The sequence below is a fragment of the Abrus precatorius genome, unplaced genomic scaffold (assembly GCF_003935025.1).
Source record: "Abrus precatorius isolate BTA unplaced genomic scaffold, Abrus_2018 Scaffold11, whole genome shotgun sequence".
Classification (NCBI taxonomy): Eukaryota; Viridiplantae; Streptophyta; class Magnoliopsida; order Fabales; family Fabaceae; genus Abrus; species Abrus precatorius.
Genome location: NW_020874303.1, coordinates 8352427 through 8365059, shown reverse-complemented (window position 1 = coordinate 8365059; position 12633 = coordinate 8352427). Strand labels below are relative to the sequence as shown.

The window sequence follows — 12633 nt, the reverse complement described above, 5'->3', positions numbered from 1 at the left end:
CTCTTGCAATTAATTAATAAGTCCACAGGGAAAACAAATAAAAATCTTCAGTGGAAGTGGATAATCAAGCACAGATTATTATTCGGTACGAAACTAATCATTTTTATTTTGCGTGGGATAGAGTTATACTTGCATCTCAAATCTAATCATTTTATTAACTAGTTAACGACTAGACGTATTATTATTAAAAACTATTAAGGAACAAAATTAATGTTATTACATATTTGTTTGAATACGATAATATGTATGCTAAATGGATAATTTATACTTAAATATAAAAAATCTTTTAAACTTTTAATATATATTATTTAAATTTATACTTTATTGTGTCGATAGTTTACAGCAATCATTACTTGGTACCATGAATGTTCATTAATACAGTCATATTGCATTACATACTACGCGAATTATTATATGCATATATAAACCATACTGCAAGTTATTTAGTAAATTTTTTAGCGTGTCTAAGAATAAGATAACAATTTATGAATAATAATTTTTTATTGAAATTATAAAATTTAATATATTAATTGTAGTAACTGTTATATTTGTTAATGAAAATTTATTATTAATTAATTCTTGTTGTGTTATTATACCCATATTAGAAAACCTCGTTATTTAGTTTTGTAGATATTGTTTGAGACTTCCCTGCAACATTAATTTAAAATTATTGAAGTTAATCTTTTAGATAATGAGTTGGTAATCAACTAGCCGCGGGCAGTGAATCGCATGCCAATGTGCTCACCGCGTAGATCTATCCCACTAAATAACGAAAAATTCTGTCAAATATATGATTGAAAACTTTTCCATGGTAATGACATAAAGCCAATGCTTTCTATTATTACCAATGTACCTGATAGGTCATAGATGGGTTCGTACTAATAATTATGCTAAAAAGTGTGTCGTACCACGAAATGCCCCATGCATACATAAACGGCCAAATATGAGATTATGTCCATAATGCAGTGAGAACATTTGTTCAATTTCATATAAGAGGTAGTGGACAAAAAATTTCACTCCATAACATTGTCCATCATTATCATTGCATGAGGGTCTCCCTCATGATGCCTCAAAAAAACTATCTATGCTACAAAATTTAATAAAGGGTATCTCTCTATTTGGAATGTAATAAATTATATATACATGTTCAATATAGTAATCAAGGTTGAAGAGAGAGAAAGAGAGAGGGGGGGGGGGAGTGAGGTGTCTTTTGACAAAGGAAGGACTCTGCATGTTGGAATAATAGGTAGCTTTATTTTAATATTTATTAATTTAATAAATTTCATATATTGAATACATTCTTTTAAGTAATGCTGGCTCCTTCCCATTGTGCTTTATACCTGAGGAGGCAACCAAAGCCGTTCACACCCCTCTCTCTTCTTCAAAACGCACCCTATTCTTCCCTATTTTGCATCGCATTTGTTCTTGAATCTCTTTGGTATTCTCCTCAGAGCCTCTCATCAGAGAGAGAGAGAGAGAGAGAAAGTGAGAGATGGACAGAATGTTCCCTCCCAAGAAGCCCTCAACTATGAATTCCCATGACAGACCCATGTGTGTTCAAGGGGACTCGGGTCTTGTCCTCACCACTGACCCAAAGCCTCGCCTTCGTTGGACTGTTGAACTCCATGAACGCTTTGTTGATGCTGTTACTCAGCTTGGAGGGCCTGATAGTACTATTCTCTCCCCTTTTCTCTCACCCTTTTCTTTATTTTCTACAATATTATATATGAACATATTATGATATCTATATCTATATGTTTGGATGATGATGATCTCCATGATCTTTTGTTTAATGATCACGTCTTTTAAACTTTCAGAGGCCACTCCTAAAACAATCATGAGGGTTATGGGTGTGAAGGGTCTTACCCTTTACCACCTCAAGAGCCACCTTCAGGTTTGGTTAATACAAAACCCATATTTCATGCTTTTAATTTTTGCTTTTTGTTTTAGAAACACTTTTATGACACTGCCAATATCTCAGGTTGGCTTAATGTCTCTCTCTCTTTCTTTTCTTTTTTTTTTTTCTTCCTTTATCTTTATATTTTTTTTATTTGTTGTCTGCATTCAATAGAAATTTAGGCTTGGCAAGCAGCCCCACAAGGAATTCAATGATCACTCGATTAAGGATGGTATGAGAGGTGACTCTTCTTTCTAGGGTTCCTCAATTTTTTTCTTTTTTTTTTTTGGGTTTGAACTTTTATGATCTTTACACTTCATGACAGTTCTTTTTATATTGACAAAATCTTTTTGTACTGGCATGCAGCTTCGGCTTTAGAACTGCAACGAAACACTGCTTCATCTTCTGCCATGATTGGCCGCAACATGAATGAGTATGCCTCACTTCTTTCATCCAAATTCTTGTGAATCAACATGCATGTAAACGATTTTGAAGAAGTTTATTTTATTCTTTTTTTTGGGTATGGGGGGATTCGGGTTTTCTTGTGGAATGTATGTGTGAAACACTGTATGAAACAGTAACTCACACATGGTTGATGCGATTAGGATGCAAATAGAGGTGCAGAGAAGATTGCATGAACAACTTGAGGTAATTAAACATTACCACCCTTTTGCACCAATTGTATCGCTTTGATTACTCTCTCCCTGCAATGGACATGTCTGTACATGGATTTAGGTGTATCTATCTGGCAGGTTCAGAAACACCTTCAGCTAAGGATTGAAGCACAAGGGAAATACATGCAAAGTATATTGGAGAAGGCTTATCAAACACTTGCCGGTGAAAACATGGCATCTGCTGCTACTAACTTAAAGGGTACTATTGGACCTCATCAAGGGATCCCTGACATGGGAGTGATGAAGGAATTTGGTTCCCCTCTTGGTTTTTCTTCTTTTCAAGATCTTGACAATATTTATGGAGGTGACCAAATTGACCTTCAGCAGAACATGGAGAAGCCATCCCTTGATCATGGGTTTATGCCAATTAATGAGAGTTTATGTTTGGGAAAGAAGAGGCCTAACCCTTATAGTGGGAGTGGGAAAAGCCCTTTGATTTGGAGTGATGATCTTAGGCTTCAGGATTTGGGGCCAGCCTCATCATGCCTTGGTCCTCAAGATGACCCTTTCAAAGGTGATCAAATTCAGATTGCACCTCCAGCATCATTAGATAGAGGCACTAGTACCGATATTGATCCCATGTCTGAGATCTATGACTCAAAGCCTGTGCTTCAGGGTGAAGCTGTAGTGGGGGATAAAAAATTCGATCCATCTATGAAGCTTGAAAGGCCATCACCAAGAAGAGCACCTCTTCAGGCTGAAAGGATGAGTCCTATGATCAGTACTGGTACCATGGCCCAAGGTAGAAACTCACCATTTGGGTGACTGAGAATTATAGTTTTAATTAGATCATTTGGTTATGTTATGTGTAATTGATGACTTGATGTAAAACTCTCTAAATAGTATGATATCTAGGGTTTTGAATTCGGTCTTGGAAATTAGCAGTTCATACGAGGGCTATTTCCTCCCTCATGTACTGTGATGTGGTATAATGCCTGCATGGCAAATTAAACCAAAGTCTTATTCTAACTAATATAATTAAAGCACGTATAAATGTGCTTGAATGTGAGCATTCTCACTGTAGCTTTTTCATCTAGCATTGTTTCATTCCTTTAATGATTGGATTAATGTTGAATTCATTCCTTTTCCTTCAATTCATCTAGCAAATTTTATTAATTTTTCTGCATCTGCTGATGATCAATTGTTAGATCTGCTTGTGTTGTTCTGATCGATGAGAAAAATTGGAAGCAAGCAAAACTTTTCTTCTTTTTATCACATTGCTGGTTTTTCTCTTTGTATTTTATTCCTTCCTGGACCCACTTTTAATTTTTTAGTCTGACATCACATATGAAACATTCTCTGCGTCACTACTAAGCAATATTTTCCTAGAATTTTTTTGAGAGGTAATATGTGGTACGTTAATATCCAAGGGAAAAGGTCCATCAAAGTTACATCCAGTTTTGGCAGTAACAAGACAGTGGCACATATATCATATCAATCATGGATGCAATTTACGGGCACGTTTATACTGATGTTTGACACAAAGAGGGTTAAAAAAATAAAACCAAATTAAACATAAAGAATGGGAATATTAGTAACATTACTAATTAAATGGGTTATTTTTTGTCATTCAAAAACATTATATTATTAGAAAGAGTAGGTACTCCAACCTTTAGATATACACTTGGATATCAATAAATTATGATATATAATTTATATTCATAAAAATTTCTATCTAACTTGACTTTCATGTCTATTTGGACTTATTTTGGTGTTTGAGGTGACTTTGTTATATAAGTCAGCAATTAACCTTTATATACAACGGTTACTCATTAATCATTTTAAGTTAGTTGGTACAAGTTAGTTACTCAATGATTGAAGCAAATCTCTCTCGGGAAAATTGAATAACAACCCAAATTGGTTTTTTATTTGTATTTTATTTTTTTAATGAATTAAAGACAAATCTGGCCCTCCAGGCATATATAACATGGATTTTAGAAAGATGAAGCAGTGAACGGAAGAAAGGTAAAAGAAAGAATAATCAACTTTAAAATGTTGTGTCATTTTCAAGTGTATAGAGGTACACTGCCAGATGATCTTTCCCTTGAAGTTCCTATGGGGATGAGTTGAAGCCGACAGAGGGTATCTGTCTTTCACTATCTTTCCTCTTCTTTACTGCTCTATATTCCGTGGGAATAAGATGATCAAGACAAGGGTACATCTTATAGCAGAAGATTTCACTTGGAAGTTTTTACCTTTTTTTATCTTTATCTAATAGAACTCCTATACCTTTATTAGTTCTACAAGTAAGTAGTATTTACAACCCGATACAGTGAAAACGTCCTTTTAAGAAACTAATTAAGATTGAAATTGCATTTATAGTCACAATTGAAAGAGATTTTAAAACCCTTTATATTACAAAAACAATTAATAAGAAGATACAATTAATGTAATTATAGTTGCGGATCATAATTTGAATCAGTGAAACTAACCTCTCAAAATGCAATTCACAATTAAATTTTACTTAATTTGGTTAGATCAAGCGATAGAAGGAAGAGATGAGATTTTAAGTTTGTGCAACTCTTACGTAACCAAAAGAGGAAAGAAAAGAAAAAAAGAGGGACAATCCTTTTGCTGCTGTTGCTGCTTTAGACAATGTGTAGTAATCTTTTGGTACATTTTCTTCATAGATTTATGAAGACCCTATAAGTAGCCATGCCTTACAGCGTGTTAATACTTGCTTTAAAAGAAGTATAATCCACATATACACAAGCACACACACATGCACAAACCTTCTCCCTGTCTCCATTCCTCTTAGTGTCTCTCTTTATATCATATATATTTACAATGTGACTATGTGAGAGTGGATCCATGACCATGAAGCTTCTCTTTCCTAAGGATAAAAAAAGGGTGGCGCCACAACCTTTATTGGTTGCAGAGAAATTTTATGCACCTGCAAGTTGGCAAGAAAGCTCCCTTACTCCACTAGTGTAGTACTCAGAGAGAGAGAGAGAGAGGAAAAGCTAATAAAGCCTAAAGGGTAGGAAGAATACAACGCACTTCCATGCGTGCACATATCGAGGAAGCTTCTATCTTTATGTCACAAAGTTATAAGTCTTAACATTTAAAGCTGAAAGATGATACATCAGCAAATGTATTTTTTTTTAAATTTTATTTCTTACATTTCAAATTTTCTGGAACTTGTTTTACTTTTGTAACCAAAAAAAAAAAAACTCGAGACTTTAAGTTTTTTTTTATTTGTTTTGATATATTAGTTATTTTAGAAAATTAACAAATGCATTATTTATTTTTGTTAATATTTTTAGTTATTAATATTTTATTTAAATAATTTATAATTATATGCTAACTTTTTATTTTTACAAAGTAACTCGTATAATTAATAGTTTTCTTTTAAAATGGGTGTAATATTGATCTTAAAAGGAAAATGTTATTTGAAATGGAGGGGGTGTTAGTGTTACTATTTCAAAGCATGCATTCCATATTGATTTAGGAAACCGATCTTATATATAACTGACAATTTTCTTTCTAAATTAACATAAGGTAGTTGTGCAGTCAAGCATGCACGTTCTTCCATGCACATGTAAATCATTATCAGTTCAATTCAAGCACTTTGTGTTTTACTATCCCATTCACAGCTTTGGGTCTCGTAAAAAATTCCCAATAACTCTAACAAAGTAAAGCACAGAAGCTTCTTTTGTCCCCACACCTTCTTCCCTTACCCCTCACAAACACTTATTATTAGGAAAATCAGCCATAGGATAAGCAGGCAAGAAACATTCACTCTTTTGTGCTCTTTGTTTTTTAGCAAAAAAGAGACCAAACAAAGAAACAGGCAAACATCTAGCCCTAACTGTATCTATGTAATGTCTTGAATCACTTTGTAACACCGCAAACCTTGCCTAGTTGTTAGCCAATTAGAGGATACAATTTATTGAATTGAAAATGATATGTTGGGGGGTTTAATAAAATATTATATTATATTATAAGAGTATGCTTTAGTGAAAAGCAAAAGGAACAAGACAAGGAAACAGCTTTTGATTAAGAAAGGGGTTATAGTAGTTTTGCATTGATTATCTTAATCATTTGCCTTAAGATTTTTTTTCTCCTCTCTCTTCTTTCGGTCAAGTTGGCTTTTAAGTTGCCTCTATTTCCAAGTACTGTCCAATGTGACTTGAAATTTGGAGACCAAAAACCTTAATACATGCTGAGTACATTTGCCAAATGTAAGGAATTTGAGGAAAGCTTGCTCCGAGATTGTTGTTTCCAGTCAATTGTGATGATGGATAAATTAATTAGTTAATTAATTCCAATGTTGATAATCAGTGCCTTTATATGCCTTTACTTTGTACTCAAGCAATGTAGGTTTTTTCCGTAGGAGATAAAACCATGAAGAAACATCAACTCCCGCATACTTGGAAAGTATAACTAAGCTCCTCAAATTTACATAAATGTGCTAACCTTAAATGCATTAAGCAATTTTTTTTTTCTAAAAAGAGATAAGTTAAATAATTGACCATATAATACATTACATTACGATTAGGGGTGGAAACAGGCTAGACCTGGCTTTACTTTAAACAAGCCTGACCTGTAACATAATTATTAAGCTTGAGTCTGACTTGTTACCTATTAAAGACTTTATTTTCATCTTGACCTGACCTAGTCTGAAGCCTGTTAACAAAGCATATTATAAAAAAAATCTTAATATTAATGAAAATATAAATATTTTATTATCAAATTAGTTTACATATTTTTCTACTTTTCATCTATGTTATTGATAATTATTAAATAATTATAATAATTTTTAAAATATTATTTGAACACTAATTATAAATGTTTTATATTAAATAAAATTTTATTTATATTTTTTATTTATTTTTAAAAATTATTAAATTATTAAAGATTTTAGTTTTTTTAATCATATTTTATTTGTTTAAAGACATTATATATTTAATAAATAAAGTCATAGTAAATACATAAAATTGATCCCAAAAAATAACATTCACACAATTTGTTGAATCAGTTGAAAGAAAATTATTATATTTTAAAAAATAAATAAATTTAAATTCAATGTAATATATATATATATATATATATATAATGACAATAATAATAACTATTAAATTAAAAAAAATATAAAATATTTAATTTTATTTATTTCATTAATTTGTTATTTTAAATTAACAAATACACGTAAAATTAACAATACTATAACATTAATATAATATAAAAAATATTACTGATACAATAAATTAAAATATATACTTATATATAAAATATAAATTGATAAATTATCTAATAATTTAATTTTTTATTTATATAAATATTTGTGAATTATTGAATTTCAAATGTATGTTAATAACTATAATTAAAGTATTAAAAATTTTAATTATTTTTTAATGATAATTATATTTTGTTTGTTTAAAGACATCTTATATTTAATAAATAAAATTACAGTAAATACATAAAATTGATAACAAAAAATAATACTCATAAAATTTGTTGATTCAGTTAAAAAAATTATTATATTTAAAAAAGTAAATAAATAGTTATTGTAAAAATTATAGATAAAAAATATTTATATTATAAAATTCAATGATGTAGAAAAATAACATATGAGTATAGTAAGAATTAATAAAATTTATATTTAAATTAAAATAACTTATATTTCTAAACTTTTATCTTAATAAAAAAAATATGTAATAAAACTTAATATATATATATATATATATAATAAAAATAATAATAACTATTAAATTAAAAATAATTATAAAATATTTTATTTTATTTATTTTATTAATTTTTATTTTAAGTTAATAAATATACATAAAATTAACTACACTATAATATTAATATAATATAAAAAATATTACTAATACAATACATTATATATATATATATATATTATAAATTGATAAATTAATTAATAATTTAATTTTTTATTTATATTTTTTTTGTAAATATTTATTAATTATTGAATTTTGAATGTATATTAACAACTATATTTTTTAAGAAAAGGGATGCCCAACCCATAGATATAATTCAATACATTGAAAAAAAAAATAAAGAAGAAGCATAAACAAACAGAATGTTGGATTGCAAAATCAATCATAAAAAGAAAAGACCATCAATTTTTGCTTTTATCTAACTTCAGGATCTAATTTTGATTAAACCCAATAATCAGGTCAAATTTAAATAAACTTCTAAAGAAATTTTTAATAGAAGAAGAAAATATTTTTAATTTACGAGATAATATTTATTATTTTTTATATTTATTTTTTCTCCTGTAAAAAATATTCTAAATTTTTTTACCCAAATTAGACCATATCTTCCTCAACTCTGTCTAATATGAAAATATACCATTTTTTGGTTTAAAATATACCAAGTAGAAGCCACATTTAAACACTAGTGGCAGATGGAAGGGGTGAACAAGTGTCGTGCTCACCCCCAATTTTTTTTATTCTTTTTTATCTCTTTTGCTATTATGGTCTAAAAATAATTTATGGCACCCTAAATTTTTTTTTAATAAATAAATAAATTTATAAATAAGTTAAGTATTTTTCATAATTTAAAATTAATATATTTACCTTGTTTAAATACTTTCGTATATGTTATACTTTGCGTAATTTGAATTATTTTAAAAAGATAATTTTGTTTATCAAATTGAGCTTTTAATTGCTTTATAAATTCATTTTTTAATACACACGTTGGACTACGACATTAATGATGTAGTTTGCTATGTTTAAGTGTCGTATGTCAATACGGATTTCCATAAACTACGTTAAAACAATTCCTATGCAAGAACAATTTAATTTTAAAATTAATTTTTATAATATTGTTGTTTTATTTTAGAATACTCATAAAATACTAAGCACACGCATGATTTGTTAGTACAAATTAACAATAACAAGAATCCTAAAAGGGTAAATAACGTAGTTTAAACAATGAACCAATTTTTATAATATAAAAATATAGATGTTCTAGGAATATACAAAATGTGGATTCAGCCTAATTTCATATATAGGCCAAATAATCTTATAAGGATTTTTCTTTTCATGAAAAACTGTTCTGGGTAGAATTCCAACCAAACAGAATTTGATAAAAAGAGGAATTTCAATCCAAAACAACAACAACAACAACATCAAGTGTGTTTTATGTCGCTTCAAGGTAGAAACAATGGTGCATCTCTTCTTTACTTGTAAGTTCTCATATTCTATTTGGGTGGAATGTTTTATGTAATTGGATTTCTGAGTACTCATTCATTCAGAATTCAAGATTAACTACATACAACATAGGGACCTATTCTCAGGTAGGAAATCTAAGTGTGCTTAGTGGGTCGTGTGGTTTGGCATTATATGCTATTGTGAAAACACAGAAATAATAGTGTTTAGAAATGAGAATAATAGCTTTGAAGGTTTAACATAGAGTTGGTTAAATTAAGATCATGAACTTGGCTTAGATTAGTTATAAGGGAAAAAAAAAATTTAATGTGTGCTTTCGTACTTTAAAATTTTTGTATGAATACCATACCTAAAAAATTTATATCAATAAAAAAAAAACGTGACAAATTAAAAAAATATTATTATATATAAATTATTTAAAATTATATTATTTACTACATAGTTCTATATTATATATATATATATATATATATATATATTTTATATTAAATTTTTTATTTTATTTTTCTATTTTTTTATAAATTTATAGTTTCAAATAAATATAATTTATATTTAAGTAATTTTTATTTATTATAAATAAAAAGAATTATAAATAATATATTAATTTAATAATTAAATATAAAAAATATATCAATATAATAATATTATTTTATTTTTAAATTTTAATTTAAATATTCTTTAATTTATTCAAATATAATAAATATAATAATTTATTATTAAATAAATTTATTATTTAAATATGTGTTTAAATATTTTTTTATGTATGGTACTCTAAAAATTTTTTATGAGTAACACAGAATTTATTAAAAAAATTTATTTCTTTGAATGGTTTGAGGAACCATTAATGTTCCTAAAGATTTGTAGTTATTTTGAACCTTGTACATAGGTTTGGGTACTTTCTGGTACCTTATTAATTATTTTTTTTGCTGATTAATTTAAAAAAAATAAAAAGAGTGATCAAAGAAAATATTAACGGCTAACTATTCGGCTACGAGCAACCTCATCTTCAGTGCTAATGCCTATCAACTTGGATGTTGAGTCTCACGCTTTCATCCCTTACTCATATTAGACATTGAAATCTACTTATAACAACACGTCGAAAAAGATAACCCACTGTCGGAACCCCCACAATTCGAATAATCTAATCTCTCGTACGATTCTATTTTATGGATTTTCTATACTAGAAGCACCATGGAAAAAGAAAAAGAAAATAAAAGGAAAAAAATATACCTTAAAATCAATTATTTCTTCTTGTTTGTATTTCCAAATTGTTAACATAATTTTATAATTTTTACTAGCTATACTCAATTTTTGAACGGACAAAATTATAAAATCTCATTTAACACAGTGACCCAAATCCTCAATACACTCAAAAAGACTACATGTTGTTATTATACTGAATAAATACAAAATAAATTCTTGTATTTATATGTTTTTTTATTTTTCTATCTTATAATTTTTAAATAATACTTGACTAGCATTGGATAGAGATGAAAAATTTTAACATATAAATAACAATGACTAATGACCTGATAGTGTTAAATTTTTGAATTGTATATAGTATTCAAATTTATTGGTACGATTTGCTTGTGATATTGATTGAGATCTTTGAAGTATTATAAGCCCTCTTACATAGTAGAATTGGTGATAAATTCTTATAAAATAACTATTATATCAAAAGTCTTTTTGAAAGAATATTAGTAAGCAGAACTTTAGTACTTATGTTACTACAAATACTCGAGATAGAAATAAAAAGCTTTTACTGGAAAAAACACATATCTAGTAAAAGGTACTCATGCTTAAAAGAGAGATTATCAATGTTAAGTACGAATGAAAACGTTACCTGTTCTACGATCAAATACTCTTAAAATTTTATATCATAAGCCCGGATAGAACTAACGAAAATCCATTGACAAAGATCTCTCTTTAACTAAAAGCCTCATTGTATGCCTTAATTATACAATAAACAAAGCAGATTTAATTATTGAAACTGCATACATATACGCATATAAAAGGGGTACTGAATCTGAAATGATTCTTTGTGAATTCGGAGATAAATCTAATGACCTGACACATTCTAGGGTGACATTTTTGCTTCTAAAGTGGATTGCTAAATACATGAAAAATTTACATACGAAAATTTAACGAATTCATGCAGTGGTATAAACAAAAATTTAGAAAATAAAAAATTTACCCAAATCACGCCAAGCGTTTCTTAAATAATATTTTGCCAAATTAATACTTTCGTATTATTTAAAATTATCAAATTCTAACCTGAACTCTGACTATAATACAATCATTTTCTTTTAAACACGAGAAGTAATCTCTTTAATATCTCTTTAATTTTGGCTACCGACCCATTGAAATGGCGTGCATCTATCTCCCTTGACCTTTCAAACTCAATACTTGTATTAAATATCAACCTCTTGTTTACTTGCTTACTTTCACACGTTGTTCTTTTCATTTCCTTTTTTTTTACGAAAAAAAGATACAAATAGTTCACACAAGCTTTTTTTCAATAGAGAAATTATGAAATATATTTGAAGCACAAAAACTATGCACACTAAACTAATTAATTTCAAATTATATAAATTTTTATTCTACACGAATATTTATATTTAAAATAATAATTACTTGTTAACAGATTCAATAAGTTAATGGGCACAATCGTATAAGCCAAGCCAAGTGCACACAAAAAACATTTTCTTTTACTTCTGTCTTTTCCACCTAACAACAGAAGAAAAATACCACATGCATGTAGTTGTGCAAATTCAAACAAACAAATTTTGTAAGCTATGACTAAGCAACACATGCTTGAGGGAGCCTCAAAATAATGTAGATAACTATAGATACATCAAGAAAACATATAAATACACGTAATAATTAATAAACCAAAGTCTCTATCTCTTTTTTTTTTTTAATT

The 12633-nt window shown here is 28.1% G+C and overlaps 1 protein-coding gene across 4 annotated transcripts; it reads left to right on the top strand.

Annotated features, from left to right (window-relative positions):
• Positions 1-1336: 1336 nt before the first annotated feature.
• Positions 1337-3579, top strand: LOC113854612 (myb family transcription factor APL). Of its 4 annotated transcripts, none has more exons than XM_027485722.1 (6): positions 1337-1670; positions 1818-1894; positions 2072-2138; positions 2264-2330; positions 2476-2545; positions 2650-3579. In XM_027485722.1, exons 1-6 carry the CDS (start codon positions 1493-1495, stop codon positions 3334-3336), a joined length of 1146 nt encoding a protein of 381 aa, XP_027341523.1. In that variant the 5' UTR covers positions 1337-1492; the 3' UTR covers positions 3337-3579. The 4 variants fall into 4 exon arrangements, with proteins under 4 accessions (XP_027341523.1, XP_027341525.1, XP_027341526.1 ...); XM_027485724.1 differs by having other exon boundaries at positions 1354-1670; positions 2503-2545; XM_027485725.1 differs by having other exon boundaries at positions 1354-1670; positions 2072-2129; positions 2503-2545; positions 2650-3552.
• The last annotated feature ends 9054 nt before the right edge of the window (positions 3580-12633 follow it).